This window comes from Stegodyphus dumicola, chromosome 3 (genome assembly GCF_044657685.1).
Source record: "Stegodyphus dumicola isolate Sdum_Otavi_A_Nest chromosome 3, ASM4465768v1".
NCBI classification, from domain to species: domain Eukaryota; kingdom Metazoa; phylum Arthropoda; class Arachnida; order Araneae; family Eresidae; genus Stegodyphus; species Stegodyphus dumicola.
In genome coordinates, this window is record NC_140770.1 from 277,825,097 (window position 1) to 277,841,708 (window position 16,612).

Sequence of the window (16,612 nt, forward strand, 5' to 3'; positions counted from 1 at the left end):
AGAATTTTAACAGCATCCTATTTACAGTATTTTGAAGGTGACCTATGAAATAATTTGCAAGTGCAGTATAAGTACAAATTTTATATGATTATAGGAACTTATATCATTATAGTGCAGTATAAGTATAAATTTTATATCATTATAGGATGCTTATAAATCAATTCTCCTTCATTCAAGAAAAACTTTGCCTTCTTTAATGTAGCATACTCATGTGATTAACATAATTATTATTATGTAGTAAAAATTATTTCTGCAAGACAGATAAAAGAATACAGCAAACAATAGTACTCTATACAGTCAAAAGTTTTTAATCCGAACTCGTCGGGACTTCAGCGATTCCGGATTATCGGTTTTTCGGGATTATAGATCATCAGTTTAAATCTGGTAAGATGGCATGCAGAAATTATAAAATTAAAAATATGAAACCGTAATTTATGATATAAAGAGCAATTATGATCTAAAGGGTATCAAAGTTTACAAAAAAAAAAAAAAAAAAAGCTTAATATTTATTTGTTTACTTTATTAAACATTTCTTTCAACATGCGCATGCGTAAAGCATACATTACACATAGTCGAAATTGGAAAATTGCAACCAGAAAACTATTTGATGTGTATTTGTGATATTTATAACGACGAGGAATTTGATTTAAATCATATCAAAGACAGAGTACATCAAGATGAAATACTACATTTAGTAAGGAATTATAAGCCGAATAAAATAAAAACATCTGCCCTGAAAATAAGGATAGTGCTGACAGATCAACTTCCAGTTCATTGCGCACCGCGACGTCCCCCCCCCCCCGCAGAGCAGCGTGAAATTGATAAACAGATTTTGGAATGGTTAGAGAAACAAAGGATATGCCTTTATCCATTTTTTGTTTGATGGACACTGAAACATGCTTTTGCTTTGCAGATCCTTTGGCAGCTCCAGAATCGAAAACTCTTTTTGACATAATCGAAAGTTCAAGCTTACTTTTATAAAATTGCTCTAACAGTCTGCAAAAAATAATAAGCCAGATCCAATTAGAAGATTAAGGAACAACACAATCTGCAACATTAACTGAAATAGATGATTAGATACTTTTAGCTTAGCTTATACCATCCGTTACACATTAAACATGCATGCATAAAGTTATTATGTGCATGCGTAAAGGTATTATGCACATGCACAAGTGCATTATGCGTTTACGCACGTGCAGAAAGTTTGTAGCTTTGAGGTCCGGATTATGGACGTCCGTATTAAAGACTTTCGACTGTATTACTACATAACAGTATAATAATTAATACCACAAAATAAAACAATGTAACATATAGAATCTCCAAAATTCTTTAAAAGAGAAATGCACCAGGACACAGAAACACAAATTAAGAAGTCTTATTCCGTAACAGAATAAAACTAGTATAATTTTTTTGTTTGTTTGTTTCTGTTTCATGCATGGAACATGAAATTTCAATAAACAAATTAATGAACCTTCCCTTGCCCTCATTTGTTAAGTTCCCACACACTTAACTTACCTGGAAAAAAATCAGGTATAGTAGTTCTGCTGTTTAACTATCTTATGTATTATGTATTCATCAAAGCAGTTTGAAATAATTAACCCACAATAAAAAAAAAAAATGAAATTTTAAAAAAAATTCCCTCTTTTTTTCACCTGAATGGCTTTAGATTTTAACGGTCACCTAAATGAGCTCTTTTAAAGTTTAATGTGGTTCCAGAAAGGATTATCAATAAGAGATGGTTCATATGGAAGAGCAAAACATTTTATAGGATATTATAAGAATATACATTTAGACTAACTTGGGAATACTATAAATCTTCTATATATCTGAAATGTGAAAAAATACATAGCATCATTCTATAAAAGTATTTAATATTTTTTTATTAAATACTAGCTGTTACATGGCATGCATTGCAGTGCTACTTAAAGGAAAGAAAGTATTTTTGTTTTAATTCTGCTATGCAATTTTTTCTTTATGAGTATTCTACATGATTTGATTAGCTTGTGTCACCTGATTACCAGGGCTGATATTGGTTCAGGTGGTGAATTTAATTCTGGCAGTTTGACTTTTCCATTCGCACAGCACATTTCTGGTTATTCATTCTTAAATTTGAGGGCTCTGCAATTACATGCATAACTTAGTCATTTTTACAATAGCCACACTTGAATGAAGACTGTAATCATAATTAGCATCATAACAGAATGCACCAAGATATAAATCAGCATGCAGTATTTGTCTGGATTGAGCAGTGCATACTCGAATGTTTTTCAGTTTTCTTCCTTTTCCATTGCTCGTCTATTTCAGACAAACAGGCATGATCACTGCATACTTGAACATTTCCCAATCTTGCTTCTCGTTGCTTGTCTGTTTCAGAAGAACAGACAAACTTCAGCAATGCGTATTCAAACGTTTTCCAGTCTTGCTTCTCATTGCTCATTTGTTTCATATGAATAAGCCTGAGCACTGCATACTCAAATGTTTTACAGTCATGTTTCCAGCTGCTCATTTGTTTCTGAAGCTCATAGTGTTTTTCTTTTCATGCTTGAGGTGTAGATTGAGCAATTGATTTTCATTTCAGTGATATACTTGATTTCACAGAAAAAGTAATGTTTTGTGCTATTAAAAATTCACTTTCAAAAAGCAAAGAAAATGCATGTGACACAATAACATGCCTTTTAATGTGTGAAAAATTAAATATTTTACATTTTGTTGAAATTTAAATGCTTTGCTGCTTACTTTAACTGTTTTGCTGAACACACTTTAAAATATTTTTAGCTGGGCAGTGGTAAGACATTTCTCTTAAAGAGTCAAGTTTCTTTATTAAATTTGAAACAAATTAATATAATTGCATTTTCCCAAGAGACAAGACAAGTTTTTTACTTAACCGAGTTTTCTGATTAAACATATATATCTTGCGCTTTGCAGAGTGGCAATGCAAAGCCTTTAAATCACTAAGTTTTTAATGAAAAGTTTGTTAAGTTAGCACAAAATATATTTATATAGATATCATGATCTCAATTAATTTTTATTTAAATCAATCAATTCAAAGAAAGTAATTTTAAAAACTGCATTTAATGCTTTTAAATAGCTTAGTTTGTTAATCCATAACAGACAGATTCAATATGAAAGAAAAACCTCTTGCACTTTGCTCAATGGCAAAAGAAATAAAAAGTGAAACAATGCAAAACCATGTTTTAAGACAAAGGACTCTTTTAGGCTAAAAGTGATCCTTCAGTCTTTACATAAACTGATATATACACCAAACTTTAAAATGATCTTGCATCATAGAGAATTCTTAAATTTTCAAACCTTAAGTCATATTCCATGAAGACCATCAAATGGCTTATCGCCCCATCCTAGTCTTCAAGTAAAGCAACTGCAGTAATATGAAGATTTAAAAGGTTTAAAATGAACCTTTTTATTTAAACTTCAATTTAACAAATGCACTGCTTATTCCTTACAAAATCAGTCTCAGTGGCTTGCTGAAGACAATTTAACTCTTAACTGAAGAAGATTTAGCATGAAGTCAGCATTGTTACCAAAAGCTCACTTCAAGAACTCTGTTCTTATATAACACATGTTAATTAATTTGCATCCTAGTGGGAGCTGAAAAAGTAGAAGTAACAGTAAAGATAAAGAGTTGATAAACATAAAAAATTGCAGAATTTTTACTCTATGTCCTTAGCATGGTAGGCACTCTATATCTGAAGCATATTTTACTACTACCAATGTAACATAATTTGTTTCAAATGTACTGTTATAACAGCAGAATAATACATCGAACAATAACACAGTGACTGAAATTACAAAATGAACACTAATACACTTGCATATTAAAAAAGGATATGAGTTAATTTCATGTTTGTCACACATGGGGCATTGCAAGAATAACAGTTCGTAGGAAGGCCCAAAACTTCATCCTTAAGATTACTTTCCTCATACGCTTGTGTATGTGATTCAGTTTTGTTTTCCTTAGTGTCAGCATTAAGTGCCTATCATAACAAAAAATGTTGCACTGCCAAGATATAAAATATAGCTATTGTAAATTCAAATGAATTAGTTAGCTTTAAAGATAAAATTATTTTAAAGCCAATGGTGTACTTACATATAACCCAAGCATCAAATTTTCTTCTCGAGATCTTTCAAACTGTGATACTTCTAATTGAGGATCTGGCAGTGGTGCACAACTTTATTCAAATTAAGGAAAACAATCAAAATGATAAAAATAATTTTTTTGAACACTCAAAAGAAATGCCACACAAACACAGTATGCATAACCATGTCAAATTATCAACAGCAAATCAAATGTTCAATAGATTTAACATGATTATTTAAATTATAAGTAAAAAGAAATTAAAGTTTATCCCCCATATGTTACCACAGCATCATCTTTTCTGTTAAAAGTTCTTTTTGATACCACACGAATATTTACTTTAATAGCTTTGACATCAGTGCAAACTATACACTTCACAGGCTATTACTCATCTTTCATTTTACACTAACACAAATTATCCAAAATAATCTAATGTTCACTGTTATCTATTTGTGTTCAATGAATATAACAAATCTGCTTATCATATTGTCCTTCACTGCATAAGTTATGGAAGTAGTCCATTAATCAAAAACGTATTTTTGCATAACCAAAAATCAAGAACCCGAAGATGACTAAATTTTCTGCCATTTTTTTTTTTTTTTTTTTTAAATACATTTGGCTCTCCATTCTACAGCCTTGTGTAAGATCATAGCATTAAAAATGCAATTTGCACCTACCTTTTATTTGTTATAGATTGGAAAAAAAAAAAAAAAAACTTTAATTTTTATTTGTTTCATAACTATAAAATTCCACAGGTAATCTGCAGAACTAATCAAATCTTTTTCTGCAATTTCAGGCTTAGTCAAAATGTGAGCATTCGCTTGTTTTAAAACTTATTTCTTTTCATTCACAGAAAAAGAAATTCTCTTCTTTATATTTAACATAGTTAATAAATTAAAACCTACCAAATAAAAAGACAACAATACACACTTTAGAAGTTTTAGGTGAGAATGAAAAACCTTGAATACACAAGCAGAATATTTTTTACACTACAAGATAAAATGTTGATCCAATCATTTTTAAGCAGAAAGCAACTTTGAAATAATTTCAGCAACGGCTACTAATCGTCTTTTCAATTTTCAATTCAAAGCAGCAGCAAATTTCTGGTTCCTTTTCATTATCAACTTGAAAATTCCCAGCCAAATGATTTGAAAATTCTAGTATTAAATTTATTCCAAATTTTTTCATCTCCCTCGCCCTCTCCATTTAGAATTAATAAAAATAAACAGTAAAAATAAAAAGAGAACACAAGTTCAAAAAAAAAAAAAAAAAAAAAAGAGAGAATGTGTAAGTTTGTAAATCAGCGAAGAAAGTGGCATTAATTTTATGGGCTACTTTTTGAGGTGATCGACACACAAAAATCAGGAAACCTGATTAAAAAAATAAGTAATTAGCAAAAGTTTCTTAGGAGTTCACTGTATTCTGTAATTCAGGTATAACTAATCTACTATATCTTAATATTAGAAGAGTTACAGAATTTTTTTTTTTTTTTTTACTTCTGTAGAACAGGGAACTGAGTCTAATCCCCCTCAAAATCATTAATATTTTATTCAAAATCTGTTACCAAACAAAAGCTACTATTACAGATCCATTTGTTTTGGACAAATGTTTTATATCATGTGACAAAACAGAAAAGTTGTACTAATCGGCCTGTTCTTCCAAAATTTTATGAATGTGTAACACAACTGCCTTTTTGCCTAATTTTAATTACTTTATATGTCATTAGTTGCCCGTTATAATTTTCTTAATATTTTTAACATTATATTAGTTCTAACTTGAAGATTCAAGGTGATTCTATAAGATATTTCAAAGGAATTACATTAATTTCCATAATTAAAAAGAAATTGTTAAAGGCTATATTCTCATTTTAAAATAAATATGTTAACTCGAATATAATTATAAATCAGGGCTGCTAAAATTTCTGAGACATTAGGATTTCTTATTCAGGAATGACCCCCTATTGAAATTCTGACATGTTATCTAAATATAACATATAAAAATTGAAGGGAATCTATGTAACTTACTAGAAAATAAAATTTCATAATCACAGACAGTGAGCATTCAAGGCAAACACAATAAGACAACCAGTTTAACTTCACAGATCACATTTATCTACACTCATTGTGGTTTCCTATCATCATGTACACGAATACGCATTCTTATAAACTTAAATATTACTTAGTAACTACATTAAAGGATACATGTTTTCCAAGAAACTGTTGCCAGAACAATCTCGCAACACCTGAATGAAAAGGAAAATAATTATTCTTTCAAAATATTCACTATATGATTTATTTCTAAAAAAAGGTAAGCCTTATACTTTAATCAAAATACCAAAGTTTAGGAAGGACAGATTGATGTAAACATATACTATTTATTTATTAAAACACCAATTTATTTCAGAAAGCAATTTATTATAACTATACATAACATATTAGTTTATAACTATGTTAAAGGATATATAGTGGAATGACAATTCTAAATTTCTTCTGAATGAACGTCCTTTTCAACCAATTCAATTCAGCTAAGTTACGTTATGTTAAATTACTTTAATTGAAGCTGATAACAGTTTTACTGCGATCAACATAATATATTGTTGCAGATGAATGAACATTGTTAATTGATCACAGGGATATATGTGCAGATTAGAATGAATTTAGATTTGTGCAACTATAGAAATAACACAGAAGAAAATTTAATTATGGTAGTATTTTCAAAGTTTTTATTTTAAATATATTATACACACTTATTTTTTTATTTAAAAAACAAATAAATTTTATATCATCCAACTGTCCAATAAAGTACAATTTTTAATTAACAAAAGTAATGGGACATTTGATTAAGCTGGTATAAATTTAAAAAAGCTAACTTTTACACATGGCCAACTACTACTAATAAAACAAAATCTGAAATTTTTTTAAGTTGGTATAAATTTAAAAAAGCTAACTTTTACACATGGCCAACTAGTACTAATAAAACAAAATCTGAAATTTTTTATTGCAAACTTTTTTATTTATTTGAACAATTAAACATTTTTTAACAAATAATCAACCAGAAGTGATATTTTACTTAACTCTTTCACATCAAGAGACGACCAAATCTGTTTTCAACAAACATCGAAAACGCCCGTGTTTACGAATTTGTCTTGGAATAGTTTTCCTTTCCCTCTGCGGTTTCATCCATTGTGTGCAGTTTCACCTTAGGGCTGGATTGCAGCTGCGAACGTTAATAGCTTTCCGTATTTCTCCTTTATTTGCTTCAAAAGAATGATTGACATGTCTTTTAACAACTCGCGAAACCAATGAGCCATACACTAACTTGGAGGGGAAAGAACTAGGTAGAAAATAAACGAGGCGCTGGGACGGTTTGCCGTTGCCTGAATGAACGGCCGTTACGGGCGACTTCGATGTGAAAGAGTTAAAGCTCATTGCTATTTAAAATACAGAATTGGCAGCAGGTCATGTGTTGGCCATATCAGACTTTTTTTTTTTTAATAAAACAGAAATTTATTCTTTTACAAGAATATTTTACAGAATAGTTTTATTAAAATGTTCAATGAATTTGGAGCTATTCATCTGACAATAAAAAGTGAGAGGAATAGAGGTATTATTTCATGTGCGGAAAACTTGCTACCTTACTGATCGGACTATCTTGTTAGTTAGCTTGAAGTGATCATGCTAACTAACAAGATTTAACTGCACAACCTGTTTTAGCTATTATTTACTAAGATATGGCACTAAATTACTATAATAACTACACTCATGTCCATAAATTAAGGATAATTCGGAGTCACGTGGAAATCAAACTCTAAAATAAATATATCACCTGTAAAATCACTACACACATCATCAAGAATCATATATGCAAATTTCAGGAAGTAACCAGATGACACCGATGGTACGTCACAATGATGAGAATGTAAGAGAGTGATATATAAGGAATACAGGCAAAGAAGTAAAATTGTTCGCAGGCGCTTTGTAAGCATTTCAGTGCAGTAACCGAATAGTTATGACACAAAGGACACATTTGGATGATTTTTTACGTGGTAGAATTATCAGCCGTCTGGAATGTGGGCGTACCCAACTGGAAGTATCAGACGAACTTGGAATTGACCAGAATGTCATCTTCAGGCTTTGGCAACGATTCCAAGATGATGGTAATGTGAGTAGACGTCACAGCACAGGATGTTAAGATGTTACACGTAACAATCGAACGTAAGAACTGTAGTTTCCAGCCTTTATGATTGGTTGAGTAGATACGATGTGAAGGGTCTGAACTTTTTCTTTCTTTGCCTCGAAGTTATGACTGTAATCTTGAGAAATAGTATCAGAATGAGACCAATATTCTAGAGATTTGACTAACCATGGAGGGCCGTTCCACCAAATTTCCAGGTTTTTTAGCGTTGATGGTGAAACATCTCGAGAAAGTTTGTCAGCTGGATTGTCTTTGCCAGGGCAATGTCTCCATTGTGAAGGATAGGTATAGGAAATAATTTCTGTTACTCTGTTGCTAACAAAAGTTTTCCATTTGTTGGGGTCACTGCGCATCCACCCTAAGACAACTTGAGAAACACTCCAGAATGTTGCATTTGACGAACAGATGTTTGTTTCAGCATAGAAATATTGCAACAATCGTGCTCCCATCAGAACGGCCAAGAGCTCCAAACGAGGTAAGGTAACTTTCTTTATAGGAGGTAGTTTGTTGCGACTACACACTAAATTCACATTCGTTTGGTCACCTTTAAAGGTAACAATGTACAGAACTGAACCATAGGCACATTCAGATGCGTCACAAAACACATGAATAGCAAAAGGAACATGTGATGAAATCCCTATGCATCGAGGAATTTGAAGGGAGCAAATGTCATCAAGTTCTTTCACAGCTGCATACCATAAAGTTGATAAATTAGTAGGTAGTAATTCATCCCACTTGATTCCAAGAATCCATGTATCTTGGAATAAGATTTTTCCAAGAATAGTAAACGGTGAAAAAAGGCCTAAGTGATCATAAAAACTAGCAATGCAGTGGAGTAACCATCTCTTTGTAAGTGGTTTGTCTGTAAAAATACAGAGGGAAGTCTTGAATGCATGCTTCAAAGTACAGTCAAAAGTCATTAATCCGGACTCGTCGGGACTTCGGCGATTCCGGATTATCGATTTTTCCGAATTATAGATCATCAGTTTAAATCACGTAAGATGATATGCAGAAATTCTAAAATTAAAAATATGAAACCGTAATTTATGAAATAAAGAACAATTATGATCTAAAGGGTATCAAAATTTACAAAAAAAAAAAAAGCTTAATATTTATTTGTTTACTTTATTAAACATTTCTTTCAATGTAAGTTGTTTAAGTTGCTTCGTTTTATGTGATAATCTCTTTAATTCTATAAACAGACATAATTTTTTGTACAGTTACAAAGTTCCGCTGTTCAAGTCCTGTTAATTGCTGTGCCGAGAATACCGACTAACTTGTCAATCGAAATTTTTTTGTTTTCACTAACCTCTCTGTCACATTCTTCATGTTTTATCCATTTTTTGCAGCAATTCCACTTTTTGTTTGATGGACATCGAAACATACTTTCGTTTTGTACGATCCTTTGGGAGCTCCAGAATCGGAAATTCTCTTTGACATAACCGAAAGTTCAAGTTTACTTTTATAGTATTGCTCTTACAGTCTGCAAAAAATAATAAGCTGGATCCTATTCAAAAATTAAGGAACAACGCAATCATCAACATTAACTGAAATAGATAATTTTAGCTGATACCATCCGTTATACATAAAACGCGCACGCGAAAACGTATTCTGCACTTGCGCACACGCAAATGCGCAGTCGTTGTTGGCTTTAGTTTTCCACATGCAAATTTTGATCGGAGGTCGATCGACGGTAAGCTAACGTGGTTGCCGCTGATTGGCCAATGACGTCAAGATCGGCAGGTTGGCCGCGTATAATATATATGTACGCCGGTATTGGCGAAAGTTCTTGTTCTTGTTCTCTTGTGTGATTATCAGTTAGCATTATGCTAGTTTGCTTTCAATCTAATGATTTTAAATGTAAAGGCTACAGTGTTAGCTCTTTTATTTTATTTACGGAATAAAGCATGAATTTTATTTTGTTTAGTCTTAGCTTTATTTAAGGGAAGCAAATTATGCTTTGCCTTGATCATCACTCCCAACAGGGTTATGGGCCCAGCGCCAACAGCTAATCAATCATCCAGTTCAACTCAGCATTGAAGGAATGTAGGTGAAGAGGGCCGTTATCCACGAAAAGAAGCTGACCTGTCTTAGAAGTTTGTTCAAGTCATCGTGCTCACACTTAATTGAAGATGTCATTACTACCTGAAGGTTTTGAGTTGTTAAACCATGACAACTGGGATCGATGGAAAGTCGACATGAAAATGCTGTTACTGGATAGAAATTGTTGGAGCTTCATAGAAGACAAAGAAGAAGAATTAGATAAAAGTGCAACAAGGCGTGAAAAGCAGGAGTTCACACTGAGAGAGAACAGAGCCTTCACTACATTATATTACGGAATTAAAGCTGAGTTCAGGCCGCTGATACAAGAATGTAAGTGGTAAAGAAGCGTGGGAAGTTCTACAGAAGCAATTTGAACTCAAAACAAGAGCAAGGATAATTCAGTTACTGGATGAATTTTTTAGTATTAGATATACGCCAAATGAAGAAATAGGATTATTCATCGCAAGGATAAGAATGACTGCAAAGAAGTTGGCTGAAGCTGGTCACAACTTGGAAGATCTTTTTAAAGGATTTCAGGCAATAAGGAGATTACCCCAGGAATACTCCGGCATTGTACAGTTGATATATAGGTGGAAGGACAAAGATTTTACACTGGAAAGAATTGCTGAAGAATTGGTAAGGGAAGAAAGCCGACTTCGCCAGGTAAACGCCGATTTAGAAGACAAGGTAAGCGTGTTTAATACTATTAGTTTAAACGCAGGGAAAGATAAAGTTGAAAATAAAACTAAATCTAAGAAAAAAATGGGGAATATGAGAATAGGACCTTGTTTCAGATGTCATAAATTTGGGCACTTAATTCCTCAATGTAAAGAAAATGTAAGTAAAAATCAGAAGTTTAAAATAGACGATAAAAATGGACAGTTTAAAGATAAATAATTAATGTTAGTAGAAAATTATGTAACAACTACAGATAAAGGAGGTAACGCAGATAAATTTAATTGGGTCGTAGATACTGCAGCTACGACTCATTTCTGTAATAATAGAAATTTAATGACAAATTTCGAAGAAATAAACGATATACGTATGGATTTAGCTGTAGGAAATTGTGAAAGTAAAGTACTAGGAAAGGGTACTGTCAAATTTGCAGTAAAAGTAGGCAATCGAATAAATTGGATTGAGTTAGATAATGTGTTATATAATCCAAATCTAAGAAGAAATTTATTATCGGGAGCAAGGTTAGAAAAGGCTGGTGCTTATTTTATGATTTCAAAAGGGAAGATGTGGATATACTTTAATAATTAGGATAGATTATGCTACGCTAAACGATATGACAGACTTTATCACGTAAAACCATTTAGATATGCAACAGGTAAAAGGGAAGCTGGTTACGGTACAGAAATTGGAAAGTTAAATAAAGTAGACGATGCAATGCTATGGCATCGGAGATTTAGCCACGTAAATTTTGATTATATTAAGAAAACTAGTAAGAATCAAAGCGTGAAAGAGGTACCAGAAATTGAAAAACCAATAGAGAGGTGTAAATCGTGTATTATTGCTAAATCTAGTAGAATAACTTTTAAATCTGTTCCGAAGAGATCGGATAAACCATTGCAGTTGGTTTATTTAGACGTTTGTGGCCCACTACCAGTTCCATCTAAGGGTGGGAGTAAATATTTTCTTGCTATTGTAGATGACTATAGTAGATTAGTAACAGTGTATTGTATGAAAAATAAAAACGAATCCTTCTACAACTTTAAGAATTATCATAGGCAAATGGAAAGACTGACGAAAAGAAAATTAATAAGTATACACACCGATAATGGTGGGGAATTCTGTAACAGGCAATTCGAAGGGTACTTAGCCGAAAATGGAATTAGTGTTGAACGCACGAACGCGTACACCCCAGAAGAGAACGGTGTGTGTGAACGTTTTAACCGAAAGGCATTAGACGCAGTTAAAGCTATGCTTAATGATGGTAAAATGGGAAAAGAATGGTGGGCAGAAGCTCTTGGCTGTTTCGTACATACGTGGAACAGAGTATGTCATAAAAGCAACAGAACCCCTTATGAAATGTTCCTAAATAGAAAACCCAGTGTTGTTTATTTTAAAGTATTTGGTTGTAAAGCCTATGTTGACGTGCCAAAACAGATTAGGAATAAATTAGAAATGAGGTGCAAAGAAGAAATCATGGTAGGATATGCGAAGGAAACTAGGGGTTATAGGATATGGCTGCCAGAAGAACGCAAATTAATAGAAACCTGTAATGTAAAGTTCGATGAAAAACTGTATGCAGCAAATGGCATCCTGGAACAGAAATCAAAACCTAAATTAAAAAGACTAGAGGAATCTGAGCTATAAGCAGAATCAGATGAAGAACACGAAATTTCTAGAGAAGAAATAAAGTTGTCAAATGACAAATCTACTCCGAAAGAAGTATCAAACTTCAAAGAAACTGGCAAAGAAAAGCAGTTAAAAGGCCAGATGGAACACGTACAGACATATATTATTATGTAGAGGGAACAGACCTCCGTTTTAGATCCTATAATGATATTGAAAAGTATTGTGAGGCAAGAAATATTAAATATGAAAAAGATAAGTTCGATTTTAGTGGAAAAAACAAATACTCGGGGAAAGTTAATTTCGTAGAACAGGAGATTAGCTCTGTGTCTCAAGAGGCAAATTCCGTAGAAATAGTTATCCCACAAAATTTTAAAGAAGCACGAAAATCAGTAAATGCCGAAGAATGGGATAAGGCAATGAAAGAAGAAATCGACACAATAAAGAAAAGAAAGGTTTGGGAATTAGTCGAAAAGCCAGAAAATAAAACTATAATACGAAACAAATGGGTCTATACGCTAAAAAGAAATGAAAAGAATCAAGTGGTTAGATACAAAGCACGCTTAGTAGCACAGGGATTCAGGCAGAAAAGAGGTGAAGATTTTGATGATGTTTACAGTCCTGTAGTAAATTTTTCAATCATAAGAATATTTTTCAATATACTGGTATGTTTATATGGATGGACTAATTAGATGTAAAGAACGCATATTTATATGCAAACCTAAATGAGAAAATATATATGACCCAACCAGAGGGATTTATCGAAGAGAAAAATAAAGTGTGTTTATTACACAAGGCCATTTACGGTCTACATCAAAGCGGCCGTGAATGGTTTTGTGAATTTGAAAGTACTTTAGAAAATCTACATTTTAAGAAAATACAATGGTGTAATTGTGTTTATAAGGGTTCAAATGTAATTCTCTTGTTATATGTAGATGATATTGTGATTTTTAGTAACGATCAATATAGTATAGATAAAGTAATTTCACAGCTGAGTAAGTTTTTGATCTTAAAGTATTAGGCAAAACTAAAACGTTACTTGGAATTGAATTCTTAGAGAATGAGAATGGGGTTTTTATACATCAGCAGAAATATATTGAAGAAATTTTTGAAAAATTCAAACATTTCCAGATACCAATAACTTCACTTCCCATAGCTAAGGGCACTATTCTTACAAAATTAGATTGTCCATCTACAACTGCAGAAATTGCGGAAACGCATACATTACCCTTTAGAAATCTGTTAGGATGTTTAGTTTTTGTAGCTAACAGGACAAGGACTGATATTACATATGCAGTGAATATCTTATCACAATTTCAGGAGAATCCTGGAATTAGGCATTGGGAAGCATTGTTGAAATTGCTTGGTTATCTCAATAGTACTAAATTATATAAGTTAAACTTATCGAAGATTAAACATCTAAATTTATACTGTCCATGGTCCATGGGAGGATTTATATTATATTTAGATGAAGTACCGGTAATCTGGAAAACTGTTAAACAAAAATATGTAAGTTTATCAACCATGGAAGCGGAGTATATCGCCTTATCTGAAGCAGCGAAGGAATTAATGTGGATGAAAAATGTCTTACAAGATGAAATTTTAAAGTTTAATTTAAGAGAGTGTAAACTATTTTGTGATAACAAGTCTGCCATTGATTTTTCTAGATCGCCAATAGAAAATCGCCGAACTAAGCACATAGACGTAAAATATCACTTTGTTAGAAGACTAGTAAATGATGGAGTGTTTGACCTTGAATTTATCACCAGTAAATTAAATACTGCCGACTTATTTAGAAAAGCAGTGACTGCTGTTAATTTAAGAAAGTTTTGTTTAGATGTTTTCAGTGTTTAAAGACAATGAGTGTTTTCGTATAATAGAATTGAAGTATGAACTTCTGTGAAAGTTTTGTTTTTGTCTTTGCATGGGGAAAAGAGGGCAGTTTGTTGGCTTTAGTTTTCTACATGCAAATTTTGATCGGAGGTCGATCGGCGGTAAGCTAACGTGGTTGCCGCTGATTGGCCGATGACGTCAAGACCGGCGGGTTGGCCGAGTATAATATATATGTACTCCGGTATCGGCGAAAGTTCTTGTTTTTGTTCTCTTGTGTGATTATCAGTTAGCATTATGCTAGTTTGCTTTCAATCTAATGATTTTAAATGTAAAGTGTTAGCTCTTTTATTTTATTTATGGAATAAAGCATGAATTTTATTTAGTTTAGTCTTAGCTTTATTTAAGGGAAGCAAATTATGCTTTGCTTTTATCACCACTGCCAACAGTCGTAAGAGGTCTTACGCGCGCGCGTAAGCGTCTATGCGCATGTGTCAACGTGGCGCATGCGCAGAAAGTTTTTAGCTTTGAGGTCCGGATTTTAGATCATTCCGAATTATGGGTGTCCGAATTAACAACTTTTGACAGTAGCATCTTTTTTTGCTCTTTACCTTTTGTTTAATAAATAAGCTTTAAAAATAATCAAATTTGTTTTGCTTCTAACTCTTCCTTTGCCTGATTTTGCATTATCCTTAATTTATGAACATGAGTGTAAAACAATACATTTTCTAATATGACATGAGAAATCGAAAAATTCCATACAAAAGTAAAATGAGTGTTCCCAGATTTCAAATTCTGCAGCTTTTCCAAAAATTCAGTTATTTTTGATGCAGACTCAGAGTCCTCATCCTTTAAAGAAACAAGGAGAAAAAATCATAATTATTGCTATTAAAATATATCAAATTCAACTATGTAATTATATTTAGTTAACATTTGCAAAAATCTTAAAATACCTTTAAGTACTGAATTTTTTGGCTCAAACCAGTGTAAGTTCTCTCAATAATGCCTTCAACTGTAGTCACAGCTACAATAAAAAAAAAAAAAAAAAAAATGTACACTCATAGAAGATAATCATGAAAGTTAATGCACATACATATATATGCTCTCCCTCCTCCCACAACAAGAACACTTTTCTTACTTCCTTCTTGAGAATGTGATGGAATTTCGAAATCTAGCTCTGGAATCATAACAGAAGCCCATTCTGTCTTCACAACAATCCTGGCCAAATCCTTTAGAGAACAAATATAAACATGAATAATTTCAGCAAAAAGAAAAGTCTCAGCATTATAAAAACACAATAAGAATAAATTAAATTAAATCTTGCTAGAGTAAACCTTATAATGAATGAACTTTTTGTTTCCATCCGATTTCCTATAGACTTAATATTGTTTTATATGGCTAAAGCAAACATCGAAATGTGTAAAAATCAGATAGTATAAGGAACCTTTTCAGATATCTTTTGACAGAAATAATTTTGTATTTGCCAAATTTTATTCCCAGAATTTCTAGAACTCGAAACAGAAAAATTACTAACCGCTCGTCATGCATCTTCCATTCATGATGCAAATCTTCCGTGCAGAGATGTGAAGCATGCATCACGGTCTGGTTCGTAATTTCAAACATATTTTTTTATGATGATCATTGTCTCTTTATGTTGTTTTTTCCTTGTTTTTGTTTTACTTCGAATAATAAGCATGTTTTCTCACCTTTCTTTCTTGACTTTTATGTTGTCACTACCACACCAGGAAAGCATTTCTGACCATGCATTCCTATGTTATTTCCCATCGTCTAGGTGTACTCTATCTCTCCTGAAAGTTTGTCATCGCTATACTGATACACCCTGTATATATATATGTGTGTTATAATAATATATATATATATATATATATATACTTTTGGTGCTGCTGATTGCAATAAAAAAGGAAAGTGCACATATAAATGTTATAGCAGCCCCTTATACAAAATTTCAGTATTTTACAGCTATTTGTTTTTGAGTTTTTATACATACACACATACAATGTGTATGGATGTCATGGAAAAAATCCATTTTAAATCTTTTTACAATCCGTTCTGGAAAAAAAAGGCCCTTTATTCAGTGTTTACTAATAGACATTGTGCAAAAAATAGCCAAAATGGATATTTCCTTTGAAATAT

The 16,612-nt window shown here is 32.2% G+C and overlaps 1 protein-coding gene across 2 annotated transcripts in view; it reads right to left on the reverse strand.

Moving 5' to 3' along the window:
* Positions 1 to 16,612, reverse strand: part of Zpr1 (zinc finger protein Zpr1) — a 55,257-nt gene that overhangs the window by 30,027 nt on the left and 8,618 nt on the right. For both annotated transcript variants that reach the window (XM_085814207.1, XM_085814208.1), the window contains exons 3-8: positions 15,597 to 15,687; positions 15,412 to 15,482; positions 15,221 to 15,307; positions 6,295 to 6,335; positions 4,106 to 4,187; positions 3,847 to 3,992 (exon numbers count right to left, since the gene is read on the reverse strand). In XM_085814207.1, the coding sequence (XP_085670333.1) occupies positions 3,847 to 3,992; positions 4,106 to 4,187; positions 6,295 to 6,335; positions 15,221 to 15,307; positions 15,412 to 15,482; positions 15,597 to 15,687 (518 nt within the window). The remainder of the gene's footprint in view (positions 1 to 3,846; positions 3,993 to 4,105; positions 4,188 to 6,294; positions 6,336 to 15,220; positions 15,308 to 15,411; positions 15,483 to 15,596; positions 15,688 to 16,612) is intronic.